Raw genomic sequence first — 20,820 nt, forward strand, 5'->3', positions numbered from 1 at the left:
GCAAAATAATGGTCACATAGTATAATTTTGGTTTTGAATTCAACCAATAATTTTGTTAAAATAATAATAATAATATATTTAAAAGACAGCCTAGCCCTAGCCAGTTTGGCTCAGTGGTTAGAGTGTTGGCCCAGGGACCGAAGGGTCACGGGTTTGATTCCCAGTCAAGGGCACATATCTGGGTTGCAGGTTGAAAACCCCAGCCCAAGTCAGGGTTGTGCGGGAGGCAACCACTTAATGTGTCTCTCTCACATCGATGTTTCTTTCTCTTTCTCTCTCCATTCCCCTCTCTCTAAAAATCAGTGGGAATAGATCCTCTGGTGAGGATTAACAACAACAAAATGACAGCCTAATTCTTAAGTGTAGTAATTCCCTTGACAATTACCTTTTGTTGAATCATCTTCTATCGGCTGTTTGAACAACGTGATATCCTTGAAAGTGCATAGGAACAAGACCACCTTTTCATGTTCATTTCTTATGGGTGCAATTTGCATGTAAAACCAAACAGGCGTTCCTGAAAGAGAAAGAAAGGACAACAGAATGTGACAAAGTCACAACAATGACTTCGTCTCCTGCCTCTCCTTTTCCTTCAGTTGCCAGCTTCTAGGCCAGGAACTAGCACCAACACAACACAACAGTATTTGAATTGCATAAAGAGATCAAAAAACCTTTAATTTTGTATCAACGACTAGTTGCTCAAAAATTAATAACCATATTTTTCAACCCAAAATATCACAATTTAAAAGTAAAGCCCAGGATGGCACTTCACAATGCAGGGGCACAAAGCCGCCTCACCACTGAGGCGACACCAGCATCACCTGCAGGCCTGGCTCCCCACACCCCGCGGCTCTCGCCTACTTCCTTGGATAGTCTCACCAAGTGTGACACTCCTACGTGCTGCTTCTCCTTGTCCCTTCGAGAAGTGTTTGCAATTGACTTCAATAGTAATACCTGATACTCTGGTAAGTATTCCTCTGGGAAGAACCTCTGAGAGGCTCAGACAGACTTATAAGATAGCTCTACGGTTTTGACACACCCACGTCAGACACTTGAAACCTGATGGACACAGAGCTCTACCTGAAGCTTTTAAAACAGCATCAAAGGGGGAAAAATGTCCCCAGCCCTGAGAACCTCAGGCGTCTCTATGAGCCACTGCTTCCCCCCACACCCCCACACCCCCACACCCCCACACCCCCCGCTCCCTCCCGCAGAACAGGAGGCTGGACTCTGTCCCCAGGTTCTTCAAACAATGGCTCCTGCAGACTCCAGAGGATAGTTTCAAAATGTTCAAAGCTTAGGTTTTGGACAAATCAGGAACTGGCACTACATCAAATAAATATTTGAAGACAAGAGAAATGCCTTCAAAGGAGTAATTATCCATTAAACGATAAAACACTGAAGGAATGTTCCATCACAGTCAAAAAGACATTTCCATCATATTCACCCTAAGCCACAGTGCAGCAAAGCCTCTCCAAATATTCTCCCTTAAAGACATGAAGGCCTCCGTCAGGTTTGGGGTGTGGGGAGTGAACTGTGCAGGTACAACTAGTCTCTAGCTGAGACTTGATAACCTGTTAGTGGCTACCAGTGAAAACCAAAGAAGAAGTGCCTCCAGCCCTAGCCGGTTTGGTTCAGCAGTTGGCACATCGGCCCGCGGACCAGAGAATCCCAGGTTCGGTTCCTGCTAGGGGCACCTACCAAAAAAAAAGAAGTGCCTCCATATCTGTGGCCCAAAAATAGCCATGTAATAATGTCACCACAAAGGGAATTTGCCACTTAGACAAGATAAGGTAACTTAACCACCAAGACCAAAAAATCAGAGAATCAGAGAAAGCAGATTTCCACGGGAATATTCAGTGTTGACGACCAGGTCCTTTACAACAGCAGGAGGCCCATGGAAGGACATGGTCCTTTCCAAAATGATTATAGGATGAACCAGTGATCTCAGAAACAATTACACCATCGTCCAGAGAGGCTTGTTCTTTGTTTTCCGCTTCTAACCTTACACAGTGCGTCCAGGAACAGTGAGCGATGTGCAAAGTATTACAAATCACCAGCCCCGACGCCAGAGATACATGGCCTAGGGCTGTTCCAACGCAGTGCGCTTGAGGAACCAGGTCGTAGACAGAGTGGCAAGGGCACTAAACCTAAGTTGTTTTCCAAGGTCCGTTAGAAACCTGAACGGACAGAGATGATGTTACAGCTCGCATCTTCCTATGAAAACAGCAACATTTCAAAGTGTGGCATAGAGTCAGGGCTGTTCTTTTCAACTGCTTTCGGAAAACATGGTGGACTGTTTCAAGTGGAGGCACAGGGTCATGCTTCCCCAGGGAGGCTGAGCGCGTGCTGACCGGCTGGCGCCATATGCACAGTCTGAGTCTGAGGTTGGGGCTTAAGCAGCGGGGCCAGCAGCTGCTGGAGATTCGAGGCGGTGCCCTGGCACTGACGACGGGGAGGGAGCCCAGCGGCCACAGTTCAGCTCTTTGTGCAGACAGAACGTGCCATTGCTCAGGTCTCAGAGCCCTGCTTCTTTCCAGCAGCGGACACGCCCTCTGCCAACCAGAGCGGTCGGCCTCGAGGACAGGTTGCGAAAGGAAGTGGCCCTCGTGACACGTGTTAAGTGGGATACCTCGCTCTCCTCCTGGCAAATGGTGTTTAACCTAATTCCTTAATGAAAGTAATGGGAGGAGTCGGCATTCAGCTTTCCCAGAACAACGTCTACAGACGCGTGACTTTTTCTACTGACATTTTTAAAAGTAACACAAATACACTCTTTTCAGCTGATGTTCAAAAGCCTTCAGCTAACTATTTACAAGGTATTTTAAAGCTGCTTTTAAGTATAATAGAACTCCATTGTAATACACAGATAATATCTTCCCTTCATATTAAATTAAGGGAAAAAAAGAACTCAGTGCAGATACCACACAGCAAGGAGAGAGTTTTAATTTATAGTGCTATGGGCTCTATCGCTTACTAGTTCTAAGCAGACATCTAAACACGCATAGATGTTTATCTGAAAAGAACCAGAGAGGCCTGAATAAAGGTCAGATAATTATTTCAATAAATTAAAATAAAGCAAACTATGTCACCATCTCCAAAGGAAACTTGTGGAAATGTAACATTCAAGTCAGATTTAAAGGATGTAAACAAACAGAATGTCCACTGAAGTATTTTTGAGAAATTCAGAAACTATGGACTCGGTTTTGATGTTTTAAACTCAGGCAAAGATTTGTTTATTCTGTTTAAATGTCAGAGTGAAATGACCTTAGTAATATGGAACATTCTTAAATTGTTTGCTAAACTTGAAATATATCTAAGTCATTTAGGGAATAAGAATACTATATGGAAATGAAAGAGGATTTGGGCATAAGAATCTACTATAAATTATCAATATTTATTTAGAACTGGTGGGAAAAAACAACAAACACCTACAGCCTGACTTTTCTCTTGCAGAGAACAGAGCGGGTCATTCTGAACGGATTGTTTTCTAGGTGGCAAGCCAACAGATGTTTGGGTATGACTTACTTCAAAGAGAAACACCTCTCAGCCTTGATTCTAAAATGAAAGATTAGATGTTAAGATATTCCGTAGGTAAAACCACTGAAGACTGATGCTCCCATTACCAAGCGCACTGCTGGGAAACAATAACTATGGTTGTTGTTATCCCTCTGATGGTCTCTTAATTTAAAAAACAAGAGAGAAACCTAAGTTCAATTCCAAATAGTCCATGAGAACAAATGTTTGCAGTAAAATGAATCATGCTCCACAAGATCCAACAGGCACTGAACATGAAACAAGTATTTCCTGGTGAAGTTAGAACATGTCGCAAATTGCATCAATTTCCACTAAAGATAATAATTGGCTTTGCTATCATGTACCATTAACACTAAATAAATTAGTCCATCTTGTGAAGTGACTGTTCATTTTAAAACAGAAAAGTCAATTTGCAAAAGCCACAAAAAGAAATAAAAGTAAGTAACTATTTAATGAAAATGAATCAGAAAGGAGTCTGGCTGATGAACATACTAGTTGGTTTTTTGTTTGGTTGGTTTCTTCCTCCATACCATGATGCCTTATGTGATTATATAATGGATAACTGACCACTCACAAATCTCATCCTGAGAACAGCTCAAAACAATCGAGATAAACATTCAAGATAAATATACCAGATGTAAAGGGCCCTGTTCTGAAATTTAAATAATAATAACTTTAAAAATAAAAATAAATAAATAAAAATAAAAGTAATGACTATTTGACGAGTTATACACAAAAGAGCCCTAGTTCATCAAAAGGCTATATTAGTAAAGGTTCACCCCGAGTAGATATTATATATTCACATGTTATCTATGTATGTATAGAAAGGTAATCAGACATATCCAGTGACACAAATCACCTTTTTATTTTACCATAAGAAGTGAATAAATTTATGTTATTTTTAGTTGCTGTCAAGTAACTATATAATTGTTAGCATGAGTGTTAATTATAAGACATTTTGCCACCACACACACACACACACACACACACAAATCACATTTAAAATATACACGCTTTTCTTTCATTTTTCAACAGGTTGCTTTTCATAGACAGGATCAATTATTAATTTTACAGTCTAATTTTACTTGCACCCCCTGTCCCTGGCAAGAGAAGGAACAAAGTTTTATATTCTTTCTACACTATAGCTCAGCTACCACTTACCAACACAGAATGTTAATAACAAGTTGACACACCTTAGTGATCAGTTAGATACCTACTGTTTTTCTTGTACAGAAGAACTTCAAAGCAGTTTGACTCGTAGTTGTCAAAAGTCTGCCTGACTTTCTCAATGGTCTTCTTGTCAGTCAATTCCCCATACATAAAACTGGAGGGAAAAACAATCCAGTTCAGTTTTGCATTGCTTTTCAAATGCTACATAGAATCATATAGTTGTCTTCGCTGATTTAGTCAAATTTAGTTACAAAATACAATCTTGCTCCCACAAAATGAACCAGAATATTTAAACCATGTTTTGATCGTAATTGTTAAACTTCTTGCTAAAAGCTAGCTTTAGAAATTATTTCAAACTTACAGAAAGAGAGCAAGAAGCAGGCCCTGCTTTACACAGTTCATATATGCAGGTTTCCATTACTACGGTGCAGTGAAATAACACCAGTTTCCCAACAGCGCCATTCAAATTTCAGTTACCATAGAATAGCAACTGGGAATTATTGCATAAAGTTGAAACTTTGCTGTTAGCTTTTGAGTCCACAAATCGCTGGTGAATAACAGATAACACATCACAATCAGTGGCAAATCACCTCACTTCAAAGCCCATAAGGATTGGTCACTGTGTATCTGTTACTCAGTTCACACACAGAAGCAAAGCATGTAGCTGTGTTGCCTCCTCGTTCCTCAGTGAAAAATCCGCATGACATTTTACAAATCATGGGAATCGAAAGCAGGAATTAGCCATCAAAGATTCAAATCCATCCAAAAAATGAAAATCATAATGCTGAACGTGAATTTGAGTACAACATAAATGAGATTATAGAAGAAATAAAAGACTGTGGGAATGTTGACGTTACTGCCATTGAGAGACTCTAGATATGCAGCCAGACAAACTGAGTGAAGGTGAACTTATCAACAACTTATAAATCAAGACAGTGATTGGTAGAAAGGATTAAGGTTTCCCGAGAAAGTGATGCAAATTTAAAAACAAACAACCAACATTTCACATTAAAGGAGCCCTATGAGATAGTTCACAATACTGACTATGGGAGAATAAAAGAATTAAAGTTGATTCAAACTTAGAAAGTACTATTAACATTTGCAAGGATATAGGAAACAATGTTCTCTGTATGTCCTAAGTTATATTACAAGAAAGCAAAAAAATGTTCAAATGACTCATGACGGTTTTTTACAAAGAAATGAAACACTTTAATTCTTAAGGTTTTGAATGTTCTGAATCATAATATACTAAATATTAGTTTTACAATTACTTTCATTTCCAGGTATTTATAACCAACAGTAAGAGTTTGTAATGTTTTGACATTGTTAAAGGTCACAGAGCAAGTATAATTTTTTCTAGTGAGTATTAAGATAGAATTACATGGTTTCAGCTTGCATGGTCTTTTTTATACTCCTATATACAATGAAATGTGAAGGTTTCATATTATATATATACTATATTGGCATTTTCATTATTTATGAGGATTTTTAAAGATTCATACAAGTATAGCTGGAGGAAAATTGAAGGAGACATACACTATTACTATGGCTAAAGGAACATATAAAACAGATTAAAGAGTGAACTTCTACATTCCATAAAAGTTTCCGATTATTTGAAATTTTCTGTCTTTCTAAAAGAAATTCACCAAAAGGCTGATAATCTACAAAACAGAACTCAGTCAAGGACTACAAGCCTCTAAAACTCTATTCCCAATGCTTTCACAATCAGCAGTCATTTGCCTGGTTTTACATACATAGTTCTACAATTTGTTATAATCATCTAGATCATTTCTTCCATCAGGAGGGAATCTGGGAGCTACTACTAGAGACCTTGAATCGGTTTTTTAAGACAGAAGTGTATCTTTATGATTGCTTTTGTTTCCGTTTCCAATGAGTTAGCCTGTTGGCCAGAGGCAAATCCAAGAGTGGTGGGCCTGAAGCTTAGACAATCATAGGGGCCTCTTTAAGGAAAGGAACACAAAATTATAAATAAAATTAGGCACAGAACCTTGAAAGACACCACTCAAGGGAGGGTCCCTGAAGGTTAAGATACATTATCCTCATGGAACAACTTCCCTTGGATAGATCAATCTATGAAATTTACAACTTGAAAAGCAGTTTTTCAGCAAGATCCATCCAAGACTAGCAGGATTTGATACCAATGCCGTATCACTAGAAATTAGAGTAACTCAGGCCAACCTTATGGTAACACTAACCTATGCAACTAGAATTCCAGAAACTAAGAAATGAAAGAAAGTGGATGAGATTGACCAAAGATTGCCCTAGCAATCTGCATCCTGCTTTTGCAATTACAATATTTCTACCTTTTGTTTAAAAAGATATTTTAAGCTGTTATCATAATAAAATAAACAAGAATCTCTGAATAAAATAACAGGCTCTTAACTCCTTAATCTCACAGCTAACCTAACACATGAAGTTACAGTACCTGCCCTGGCCAGTTTGGCTCAGCGGTTAGAGCGTCAGCCTGCGGTCCAGAGAGACACAGGTTCAGTTCCCACTAAGGGCACGTACTTCAGTTGCAGTTTGTCCCCGGCCCTGGTTGGTCGTGCGGGTGGCAGCCGCTCGATGTGTCCCTTCACGTCGATGTCTCTCTCTCTCTCTCCCTTCCTCTCTCTCCCTCCCCCTCTATCTGAACAAAAAATGGAAAAATATCCTCGGGTGAGGATAAAAAAAAAGAAGTTGCAGTACCTGTCTGTAAACTGGCACTGACTAGCCACTGTTCCTGTCTAAAGCCTGGATTTCAGCTCACGTGAGTCTTATGAAAATCTCTTTAATTATAATTAAATTAGAATACCTCAGTGAAAAAGCACAAAGTCCCACCCTCCAAAAATAAAACATGATATTTAATATTGTCACTAGTATTTTTTACAGACGGGTGCCATCAACCAGTTTTTTAAATGATTGATAATAGTAACTGACTAATGTTAATCTAAAAACTCTTTAATAAGACAAAAACATTAAAGACAAAAACATAAAATAAGATAAGGGTAATTAAGCTAACTAAATGTCTGTGGTCTTAAGAAAAAGAATTGAAAAACCATCTTACTACTCTTAACAAATGTCAGGGTTCTATAGTTCAATAAACTAAAACACAATATACACAACTGGCCAACAGAAAAATGTAAAAAAAGGGGGGCGGGGGAGAAAGCATCTTTAATGTAACAAGCAACAAGGATAATAATTCGGAAAAATAAACTCTAATAGGATTGAAAATTAAGTTACAATTTTTTTAAAGAGACAGTTTTTTAAATTGATGCAATAATACCACTTAAGATATACAACACAAGTTTGAATCAGCTAAAATTCTCAAGAGAAGCTGCACACCAGCAATGTTTCAAGTAAACTATAAAAATTCTATAATACAGGGTATCCTAAAAAAAACAACTATACCCAACTTTGAACAATTATAAAGCCAGTGTTTGTTAAAATACATTTCATTTTCAAAACTTAACAGAATATACATGTATACATGTTTTTTGGGACACCCTATATAGTCTTCATTATTTTAACCCTCCCAATGCTAAAATCTCCTATCCTAAAAATATAAAGGCATTTTAAGAAAAAAAAAAACCCACAGTATTACAATCTAAATGCTTTTTTAAAAATCTTTTATTTCTTGCATTGTTTCACTGGTAGTATAAACGACTTCCGAAAGGGCACTGTTTGTGTTATCGGAGGGGAGGTCTGGTGCCCAGAAGCCTCCTAGCTCTGCTGTAACACTGAACAGCCAGGATGTAGCAGAATCACTGCACTCGGGGCTGCAATTCACAGGCAAGGGGTGGAGCCTCTCTGACTCGGTTTCCTCATCAGTAAAATGATAATAATATTACTATAACTCACAGGGTGAGGATCAGAAGGATAATACACATGAGATTGAAAATTAGAATGTGTGACACACTGGTTCATTGATTACTGGATGTTTCTTATGGGCGGGTTGCTTCTCCACAATCCTAGGACAGGGTTGGGCCACCCTTGCTAATGGGCAGGGTCACTGAGTCTTAAAGGGAGACACTCATCACTTTGTGTATCTTCTTTCTTTGCTAAGCCATGAGGCTGAAGCATAAATTCACCCAGGGCCTGCTTCTGGATTATCTGGCCACTTCTCTTGCCACACAACTAAGTGGTGGTCAGATCTGGTCTTGAGAATAAGGGAGAAGTTATCCTCGGGCCTGCCCTAAGCCATACCCAGCTTGCCTAAGCAGTTGGCGGTACATCTTTCATGCATATTCTGCCCCAGGAAACCTCTGGGGATAGGTGACTTTGGTTCATAGCAGGATTTACTTCCTATTCTTGGATGCCTTGCTCCACCATCAAAATCTCACAAACAAGCCTCAGCATGATACCTCACAGTAAGGATGACTATAATATTGATAGACTTTCAAGGGACTAAGGAACCTTCCAAACTAAAAAAAAAAAAAAGAAACAAAAATGTATAACCTAATCATGAGTTCCACCATCCACCTCAATCTGCTCACAGTCAAACAATGTTCCCAAACAAAAACACCGCATCCAGTTACCGCTAGAAAAGAATGTTATCTACAGACTGTAGTCCCCAGACTACCAAATGCTTCACCACGGAAACCACACAGACGGACTTAGTGCAGTTAGCTGGTAAATGTGTCCTGAACCCAGGACCAGCCACACAGAAAAATCACCACTGAGTTCCTGGGAGGGTGGGCTGAGATCTGTACTCCAAGGATCAAAAAGGAAGCTGAGAGGGAGAGTAAAAAGAGAATGGAGAAGCAAATAAGAAAACAGCTTTCAAACCTAAAAGTGGTAATTTGGGAATAAATCAAAGTATTACTTTATACAGTAGATTGTAACGAAAAGGTTTCACAACCCGTTCATTTGGATGGGCTTGAATGGATTCGGATAGAGTCATAAAGAGTAAGCCTGTGACATGCAATTAGGGGACTCTAGGGACAGCAGTGGACACTGCTGACCCCGAGAGCGGGAACATCACGAAGGCACCTCTGCTCTCCACTACTGTCCCTCAGTGCCACTGTGCACAGCAGAGCCCACAGCCAAATGGAACCAGACTGACTGACATCCATCATGTGGAGTGTGGTCTTGTTGGCTGCGATAATCTTGTGTTAATAAAACTACTCGAGAAATACGTCCAACAAAGTGTCTCTTAATGGTTCTGTTTCATTCTCTAATTTGATGGAGTGGGCAAAGGATTATTAGAGAACCCTTCCAGGGGGGGGGAAATGATTTTGAAAGCATCTATTTACTCCAATCCTCCTGACTTACATGATTCTCATCCCTCTATCCAAAAAAAAAGACATAATGGTTTGTTTTTTTTAAGTTTTGAGTTAATAAAAGATTAAAATGCTGACGTGGTTTCTACCTAACCTATGAGAGTATATCTTGAATATCAGGGTTTCCTTGGGGTCATGAGATAAGATCATATGCTTCTAAGAGTTATTCCCCCAAAAACTACAATCTTCACTATACATGTAACATGTTTTGTGTCCTTCAGTAAACAGCCAAACAATCCAAAGGCTTGGAATGCAATTACTGGACAATAAAGTGGACTAGATTTGAAATTCTAGGAATGCTAAAGTGTCATAAGAATATCAGAAGGCCACTCAACAGCAATCTGAGAGCAGTTAATGTACAAATTTCAGATATATTCTACTACCCAGCAATCCTATTTCTGGGTATAGACAGACAACGTCTCACATAGGGCCACAAGAAGACGTGTATAAGGATGTTTATCTCCAAGTTGTTTGAGGTAGCAAAATGTCAGAAGTTAGAGTACATGCCCAGCCAGTGTGGCCCAGTGGTTAAGTATCAACCCATGGATCAAGAAGTCACCAGTTTGATTCCTGGTCAGGGCACAAGCCCAGGGTTCGGGCTCAATCCCCAGTTGGGGGAGTGCAGGAGGCAACCAATAGATGGTTCTTTCTCACCAATGTCTCTCTCTCTCTCTCTCTCTCTCTCTCTCTCTCCTTCTCCCTTCTTCACTCCCCAAAAATCAATTTTAAAAAAAAAATGCATTTAAAAAAAGTTGGGCCCGGTCGGTGTGGCTCAGTGCTTGAGCGTCGACCCATGCACCAAGAGATCACCAGTTCGATTCCCAGTAAGGGCACATGCCCAGGTTGTGGGCCTGATCCCCAGTGGGAGGCATGCGGGAGGTGACCAATCGATGTTCTCTCTCATCAATGTTTCCATCTCTCTCTCCCTCTCCCTTCCTCTCTCTCTAAAATCAATAAAGAAAAAATATTTTTTTAAAAAAGTTGGAGTTCATGACTAATGAAATAGATAAATAAAGTGAAAACTGTGAAGGCACTGGAGCACTATACAACAGTAAGACATAATGAAATAGATTATCATACAGCAACATTAAAAAATCTCAAAAACATTATGTTGAGGGGGAAAGTAAGAAACTATACATCATATTGCATGGTAGGAATTGTGTGAGTCCTAAAAACAAACACAAAGCAGCAGCATTTAAGAATACACATATTTAATAAACAAATGAAAGATAGATTAGAAAGACATACAATAAACACACTGTAATCAATAACTATAGAAGAGGACAGGGGATGTGATCAAGGGGAAAAGAAATAAAATAGAGAGCTTCCCAGAGAGAGTCCAATGATAATACTGGGACATGCTGAAGAGTATGTTTAATTGGATTTTGTGCACCTGGTCTAATGGGGGAAGGGCTGGAAAGAATAAGAAAGGGGTGGGCGAGAAAACAAAAGAAATAAATCTTAGCCTCTTGATATTATAAAATTAAAAATTGCTATTTTTTAAATTTCCCATAAAAATATTCATATTTGAACATAAAACATAGAACATGGAATCTTTACCCAGTTTCTACTTTAATCCTATTGACTGTAACACACCTAATGCAAGTTATATATAAAGATGATTCTTTTTTTTTTTTCAGTTTAAAAAGTGTCATATTTTTTCCATACAAACTGATGCTCACTGATTTATAGTTTCTTATTCTTATATCATCTTATTCCAGAACTAGTCATTATTAATAATAATAATCGATAAAATTCTTTGAATTATTTATGAGGCTACCCTCATTGTCAAATGATTTATCTCTACATTCAAATGGGATTCAGTGATTCTAAAACTCTATAATAACTTTTAGCTATTAACATTGCAGTTCTAAATGTGTATATAATTTTCTTCTTTCCTCCTCTCTTTCATTCTGTCTTATATTCAAAGGTTTTTATAGATTTGCACAGGGAATAAAAAACACTGAATGTTAAAAATGGAATCATGTTGCAGATAGTGTTTATAAACTGGTTTTTGGTTGGTTGGTTGGTTGGTTGGTTGGTTGCTCGCTTGCTTGCTTTTATTTACTAATGTGTTGTTAGCTTCTTCCAATGTCATTATCTGTCCAACATATGATTTAGAAAGTTAGAGTTTTGCCATAATACTTTTTACCAAATCTACTACCGGACATTTTGATTACTTTTAGATCTTGCTTCTTTTTTAAAAATGCTACAGTAAACACAAGATGGGTATCATTTAATTTTAAACAAGGATGAGGAAGTTTAAAAGAGGGGTGCATTAAAGCCAACTAAGCCTCTAAGAAAACTTGATAGGGCTCATATATCCTTCGCTCATATATCAGATGCTAGTCTTCATTGCTCTGTGAGGACATCAAACTTCCTGCAGTTTTTAGATTACCTAAACACACTGGGCATTTTGTGCAATCAAGTGATAATTGTTTATGTTATGAACATTATCATTTTGAAAGCAGTGTCTAAAAATAGTAAAAAGGGGTTGAAGGGAAACATCTTCTCACAGCAAAAAATGAAAAAGCCTAACATAATCCAAAACTCTCTGCTCTCTCGCCCACCTTAAATACCACAACACTTGGGATGAATACAATAAATAAAAGCATGTTATATGGAGGCATGTGAGATCTAGGTTAGGGTTTATTGCAAAACAAGCCAATCTGATTCAACAAATACTGAAACAAAACACTGAGCTGTGCCCTGAAGTGCATGCAAAAATGAACAAGTGAAATTCTTACTTTCAATGCATTTATAATCTGGCACTGTGGTAAGAAGGAAGAAGTAACTTTTAGGGAACAGAAGATGCTAATATAACATGCCAGCAATTTTTTTAATGAACTGTCTATAGGAAAAATTGCACCTGCCACCCTGGCTGGTTGGGCTCAGCGATTACAGCATTGGCCCATGGACCAATGAGTCTCAGGTTCAATTTCAGGCACGGGTATGTACCTTGGTTCAGTCCCTGGCCCTGGTCGGGGTCATGCAGGAGGCAACCAGTCGATGTGTCTCTCTCACATCAATGTCTGTCTGTCTCTCTCTCTCTCTCTCTCTCTCTCTCTATCTATCTATCTATCTGTCCCTTCTTCCCACTCTATCTGAAGATAAACAGAAAAATAGCCTCAGGTGAGGATTTAAAAAAAAATTGCACCTGCCAAAGAAAACGGGCTGGGGGCGGGAGCATAGATACATGGGAAGCATGAACTTCACGGTAGATCCAGATATGACAATAAAAGCAATAGCACTGAAAACCCGAGGAAAAAGGAAAGATGGTTTAAGGCCAGATGATGATGCCACATGATGAACTATTGGGAGTCAGAGGCAGGAAACCACATCCTGTTGAGAGAATCATAAATACCTTCAGGTGAAAGATGGCATCTGAAAAAGGTGTGGGCATGATGGTGGGATGTCCAAACTCCAAGAAAAGGAAATGGGTATGGGAGCGTCTGCATTCCCTAGAACTCTTTATAGAGTCTTTCACAGGGAAGATCTGGCATAAAACTAACCTTTTTGTAACCTAAGCCCTCCTGAGACATAAGGGAGCAGAGACTCTCAACACAAACCTTAACTTCCCAGAAGTTATAACACACACCTTGACAAAAGTGCTAGCCTCTGGGCGAATGTCTACCCAACAGATAAAAGGGCACAAAAGGCATCAGTGCTACCAAAGAGAGTTTTTCAATGAAGGGCCATAGTTTTTCATCAGTCTGTTCACCAGTTTCAAATCTGAGAGTGAAGACTTGATGTGAGAATGATTTAGCAGAGACAAATGAGGATCGTTTAGGAAAAGACAAATGAAAGAAAATGTTTAAACAAATTCTTTCTCAAATTTGGCTAAGCATCAGACCCATCTGAGCTGATAGAAGTATTCATCCCTGACCCCCACACACCCACCTTGGGTGATGCTGATTCAACAGGTTTGAGGTGAGGTGTGAGAATCTATGTTATGCAAAACCTCTCTAAGGGATTCCTATGTATAGTCAGGTTTAGATTCATGGTGTAATAGGAAATCCCTGCCTTCTATGAAGATGCCAAATACACAGGGATGGGCAAAAGTAGGTGTATGGTTGTTCTTTTAGAAAAAGACATGAAGGTTATGATTATTACAATAGCTTTATTAACTCAAAAGAATATCACTCGCTACTGTAAGCCTACTTTTGCCCACCTCTGAATATATTTGTATATGCATATAATGTTTCTCAGCATAAATAGGTAGAAAGAAAATAAATATAATGTTTCCCTGGACAAGACCCATAACATAAAACTCCATCTCAATTTTCCCCTCTGAAAAACAAAAGATTTAGAATATAAAATAATTCAGATCCTTTGTAGTTCTAAAATAACATAAGTTTGGTGCTTAGTTAAGTGAGATCTTTAAAGAAAAATTAGCTCAAGGGAAAAACATTCCATCTGGACTTATTGAAATGCTGTGAAAAGTTTTCAGTTATAGAATTTCCTCTTCTTTTTTATGATCTTTTTTTTGTAATGCTCTCTTTAAGCTCACAGATATGGCATATTTTTAAAGAATTCTTATAAATATAAATTCCAGACTTTATTTTACATAAGCCAGACTAAACAACAATGGCACAATGTACCAACATTACAAAGTACGTATGATTTATACAGAGTATAAGAACTTGATGTGGATGTTCTTTAAATGTTCATGAACCACATCCTACTTGATTGGGGGTCTTTTCCTTCCTCTATTCAAGACAGGTTTGGCAGCTAGCACTGCTTTCCTGAGACAGGATGCGCCTCTGACCACTCAGCACCTAGGACAGCTCCTGCCTCCTGGTAGCTTAGCAAAACATATTTATTGGATGAATTCATAAATTCACAGATAAGCAAACATTTTGCTCTTTGCAAAAGTTTTCACCAATGGCTCTTAAACTGTATATTTCTAATGACAATTTAGTCTCCTTAGTATTTTAGTATTATTCTTACCCTGGCGTTTTTATATGTGAGTAAATAGGTTGTGATACTATTAGCATAGGTAGCTAATTAGTTACTAATAAAGGCAGTAAAATGGAGCCATACATCTAATTAAGCCAGATTATCTAGGAAGCTATAGTTTCATAGACACCCAGAGGATAGCCACATTGCCCCACTAAGGGGATTAACATCCCACCCCCAGCAGGGAGGAAGGCTTTCCAACCTGGAAAATTCTTCTGCTGAGCCATGAGAAGTAGTAGGAGCTAAGACAGTGACAGAAAGGGGAGGAGTATAGCCTGGGAAAACCTGGAAAATGGATCAGACAGAATCAGGGACACAGAACCCCAAAGATCCAGCCTAGGGGGAAGGCCCAGCACAAACCCACGAGGAGCCAGGAAAGAGATTGGTTAGATTCAAAGGTTCACTTCTTCCCAAACCCAAAGTAATATAATCAAAGCTTAACCAAGTCCTGGGGCTCATTCATTTGTACGTTCCCTCCATAGCAGCCACATTAGCCCGGGTGTAGCAGCCACGAAAGCCCAGGACAAAGCAGAGCACCCAAACTGGGCCATCGCACATCTGGAGGCGGAGACTATGCTAGACTACCAGAGCCCAGGGAGATGGCATTACAGTTCTGGATCCTGACCCTCCTGGTGGGCACCTTTGCTCACCAGGCCCATGATTCTCCCTCAGCAAGATGGAGCTGAGCCACCTTGTCATGGATGAGACAACCAGGCACCAGGGGGTAGTCCTTTGTTTTGGCTCCAATAAACCTTGCCACAATTGCTCACAAGCGCCTATGCATGAGTCCCCAGAATGCTTTTCTCATGACTGTGGAAGAATCCTGTTTCCACCGGCAACAGTACCAATTCCAGTGTGGTAGAAGTAGAAAGATCCCCATACCAACAACAGGCAATTCCTGGACACCAGCTGGAGGGGTCCTATGGCTCAACTCAACTTATAACACTGTCTACCCTGAGACGGCATCAGATTCCTCAGGCTAAGGGTTCAGTCTTAAAAGGACACCCCCGACCCCACTTCAGATGCCTCCAGTCACAAGCCCTGGTTATTACCTGTACTTCTGAGAACAGACTGTAAATCAGAGGTTCCCAAAACTTCCTCCTTAGATCTGATTAATTTGCTAGAGCTGCATACAGAACTCAAACATTTCACCTATTAGAATACTTTTGTTTATGTTTAAAGGATGTAACTCGGAGACAGTCAGAAGAGATACAAGAAGCACGGTGAGGGGAGAGTGCAAGGAGCACACCACTCCCCCAGCACCTCTGCATATTCACCAACCAGTTAGGGCTCCTAACCGAGTCCTTTTGAGTTTTCCTGGAGGCCTCATTACATAGTCTTTCTTGATTACATTACTGGCCATTGGCATGTGAGTCAACCTCCAGCCCCTCCTTCAGATGATGGGGGTGGGGGGTACCAAAAGTTACAGGCCTCTATTCATGTGGTTGGTTCTCCTGGCACCCCGCCCCCATCCTCAGGTTATCCCAGGGCTTCCCAATTGTCGCTTCATTAACATAACAAAAGACACCTTTATTGCTCTAATTCCAAGCCTTTTAGGAGCTCTGTGCCAGGACCTGGGTTGAAGACCAAATGTATATTTACTATAAATCACTATATGCCTGTGAGGTTAAATCAGTTTCAGCCTTTTAACCACATTCAGCATTAAACTTCAAGAAAAGGCTCCTGAGCTGTTGAATTACCTACCTGCAAGTGCTGCTTTTCTGCATGACGTCAGCTCGATGATACCCAGAGAGTTTGCAAAAACCGTCATTACTATAAACTACAGGCCAATCTACAATCTGGGCGTTTCCCAGTAAGAAACTCGATTCTAAAGAAGAAAGAGGAAAAAAAGGAAGTGTTTAGCTTCAGTTAGCAATGGACTTCTTTCAAGTAATCAGAAAAACAAATTCATAAAAATAGGCAAATGCAACTATGGTTTACTATGGTACAAATAATAGAACCTGTTCTTGAAATTGACATAATGAGTTTAGCATGATCATCAAATGAGATCTGCAATAAGTACAAGATTTGCATACAAACTAAAACTCCATTGAACAGAAGCCAGCTTATATAATACCTCTTTCTGCTCAGGTATACTCTAAACTATGAAAACAAAGTATGGTTAATATTAAATAAATGTTAATAACTATAATAATTATACCTTCAAACAGGTTAATTTATCAAGATTAGGGCTACAGTCACTTCTCCACAACTTGAAAGTATTGGACTTAACAACAGAGGCAAACTTGTATGACTCCTCCAAAAATTCTATTAATATAATTTTGGACATGATAGAATAAATTTGCTTGATCTTAAGAAGTCTAATTTAAAATAACATAGAAGAGTTTCTTTTTAAAATAAAATTATTCAGAGATATTATTTTCAAACACATGCTACACAAAATTTGGAAACTATCTTTAGTTTAAATAAAAAACCATCTCTGGTCTATTTTGCATAAAGAAGTGGTTTTCTTTATATATAAAATTAATACAAAAATAATATCTTTTGACATCAACCTTGATAAAGTCCAATAGTCTTAGTCAACAACTTTAGCAATATTTAGACAACATGATAAATATGTTAACATTAAATTGAGGACAATGTGAAAATATAAAAATGAAAATTATTTTTAAAATAAGTATTTTTAAAAATTCAAATTTTTAAAGGAATACTACACTTCAAAATACTCAAACTATCTACCTAAAATAATCTCCTTTGAACTGATATTCAGAGTAGTGTACTAAAAAGATAAATTAATTTATGAATAGAAAACTTTAAGTCTAAATCCTGACTCATCTGTGGTCTTCATAAAAAGCACAATGCGATTCAACATTTACTAAGTAGCTACTAAGTAAAGGACACTACTCTGGGTCAGACAATGGCTACAATAAAGATCAAAAAAAATCCCCTTTACTCTCAAAAAACTTACATATTAAGAAAAACAATTACATAACAACCAATTACAATTTAGCAGAATAGATGCTAAATCAAGGAGCATAGGACAAAATATGGAGGGAGGGATCTGTTTTAACAAAGGTAGGCAGAAACTCAAAAATATAAATCCTTGAATAAAAGGAGATACCTTAAATAAGAGATTCATTTAACTGTCCATTTCCCTGTGAGCACTTCCCAATTTGTATAGTTCATGGGAGACAGAATTCAAACAGAAAAGTCAAAGGTCTCAATTTGGGGCTGCCAGAGCAGCTTAAAGGGGGAGATGCTTTGATATAAAGAGACATAAACCTATATATGAATCGCCTCAAATTCTTATCTGTTCATACACAAGATAAGACTACTAAGGAACTCATCAAGTCTAAAAATCACTAGCGGGCTAAAAGGCAGGCAGAAATTTCACCACCTCCCCAAGGGTACACGACAAATTTCAGAGTTCAAATCCTATCAAGCTAAAGAAGCTTGGTGAATTCTTCAAGATTTCCATTTAAGCCACAGAAGGCCATTCTTTAGGTGTAAGAAATAAGTCCTAAAATAAAGGTCTATGACCTGGCAGTAAGATAAAAAATATAGAAGTCTCTCTCTCTCTCTCTCTCTCTCTCTCTCTCTCTCTCTCACACACACACACACACACACACACACACACACACACGCAGCTAAAATCATGATCAAGACGACCCACCAATAATTTAACTACCTGCTAAAATAAAATGAATCCCTCTTCAGAGTAAAATAATTAAATCAAAAATATCTATCCAATGTCCAGCATACAATTAAAACTTATTAGACATGTAAATAATAAAAACCAGGGAACTGTGACAACAATCAAGGGGAAAATAAGCAATAGAAAAAGAAATTGATAATGGGAACATAAAAATAAACAATACAATCTCTGGGATAAAAAAAAATTCATTGAATAGGTTTAACAGTTTAGACTCTAAATAAAGACCAATTTAAAAATATATCAATGAAAGTTATTGCAAACTGAAGGAAAAAGAAACAGATTAAAAAGACATCCTGTGGGACAATATCAAGCAGTCTAAAATATATGTAGTTGAGTCTGGGGGGGAATAAAATGACAGAATAAAGCATAAATGTTATTTAGATAAATGATGGCTAAAATTTTTCCAAATACCATAAAAAATAACCTACAGATATTTGCTCAGTAAACCTCAAGCAAGATAAACACAAAGTCGTGGTAGGAGGATAACAGTAAAAGTGCTGAAAACAAAAAGTAAGAGAAAAGAGATACAAAGCCTCATATAAACGGTCAACTGATAGTTTACAAAGATGCCAAGGTAGTGTTGCCCTTAGCGGGAACCGAACCCAGGTCTCTCTGGACTGCAGGCCGACGCTCTAACTGCTGAGCCAAACCGGCCAGGGCAAAAGTGCTTTTCAATGAACTGTGCTAAAACAACTGGGTATCCACATTAGCAAAAATGTAACTATAACCCCTACCTCATACCACACACACACACACACACACACATTTAATGGGTCATTGACCTAAATACAAAAATGAAAACTAAAAAGAAAACATAAGAGGAAATCTTTGCAACTTTGAGAAAGACAAAAATTTCTTAGATAAGACTTTTATAGTAATCATCATAAAAGCAGGTGTGAATAAATACATTAGATATCATCAAAATTAAATTCAACTACTCATTCAAAAAACACTATCAAGAAAATGAAAAGGAAATCCACAACTAAGAGTAAATATTCATAATAAAGATATTTGAGAAAGAACTCCTATCCAAAATATACAAAAAAAAAAAAACCTACAAAAGGACAAATAACCCAATTAACAAAATGGGTAAATGACTTGAAGATATTCCACAGAAGAAAATACGCAGTGGTCAATAAGCGCAGGAAGATGCTCACCATCACCATGCATCAGGGAAATTTAAACTAAAAGCACAATAACATACCATTTCACTGCTCAACAAGAGTGGTCAAGACTAACAATACAAAATGTTGATGAAAATGTGGAACAACTCAAACTTTATAAAATGCTAGTACAAATACAAAATGGCATGATCACCATGGAAAACAATTTCTTGTGAAGTTAAATGTGAACTGGGACCCAGAAATTTTACTCCTAGGCATTTACTCAAATGAAATGAAAACATATGTTAATAAAAAATTTGTAGAAACATGTTCACATCAAGTTTATTCGTAGGAGCCAAAAATGGGAAACAATGCAGATGTCCACCAACAAGAGAGTGGATTAAAAATTGTGGCATATTCTTATTCCTATTTAACTGTGGGGTGGTAGAGCGACTAACAGGAAAGAGGCAGAAGAAACTTTCTGGGGAAGGTCATTGTCCTCTCTCTTTATAAAGGTATGAGTTACACAGGTGCATACATTTGTCAAAACTAACTGAACTGCACACTTAAGATCTGTATACTTTACCTCATATAAAGTATAACTCAAATTTAAAAGAAAACCCAAGGAAGACAAAAGACCAGAGATCAGAAGTTTTGGGAACAGTGGCATTTGAACTGAACCTTAACTATAAGAATGGTAATACCACCACCCTTCCTTGATACATAGGGTGATTAGAGTAGAAAATAAAATGAGCTTATTCCCACAAAAATGCTTCACAAAAAATTAAGTCCTCTATAAATACATGGTATTTTATTTTATGCATAGCACCAATTATAAATATTTATAATATGATCACCAAAAAGTAATCTCTTTCCCATCTTAGCCCAGACCAGATCCCAGTCAACCTACCCTCTCTAATCCCTGCCCTCCCACTTCATGACCAGGTAACTGTGACAGTCCATACATCTAGCGATAGGGTCTCCCTGACTCAACTCACCCTGGTTTTCAGTCTAATCTTCAGACTAATGTTCATTTGTCCCCCTGGAGCCCTGCCTCCATCCTATTACTCTTTATTCAGATCAAGACTCCTAACTT

The 20,820-nt window shown here is 38.2% G+C and overlaps 1 protein-coding gene across 3 annotated transcripts in view; it reads right to left on the bottom strand.

Annotated features, from left to right (window-relative positions):
• The window catches only part of KCNH5 (potassium voltage-gated channel subfamily H member 5), a 290,510-nt gene that overhangs the window by 252,129 nt on the left and 17,561 nt on the right, over positions 1–20,820 (bottom strand). For all 3 annotated transcript variants that reach the window (XM_036271993.1, XM_036271986.1, XM_036271995.1), the window contains exons 2-4: positions 16,650–16,773; positions 4,752–4,858; positions 386–514 (exon numbers count right to left, since the gene is read on the bottom strand). In XM_036271993.1, coding sequence (XP_036127886.1) covers positions 386–514; positions 4,752–4,858; positions 16,650–16,773 — 360 coding nt within the window. The remainder of the gene's footprint in view (positions 1–385; positions 515–4,751; positions 4,859–16,649; positions 16,774–20,820) is intronic.

Source organism: Molossus molossus, unplaced genomic scaffold, assembly GCF_014108415.1.
Source record: "Molossus molossus isolate mMolMol1 unplaced genomic scaffold, mMolMol1.p scaffold_m16_p_1, whole genome shotgun sequence".
Taxonomy (NCBI): Eukaryota; Metazoa; Chordata; class Mammalia; order Chiroptera; family Molossidae; genus Molossus; species Molossus molossus.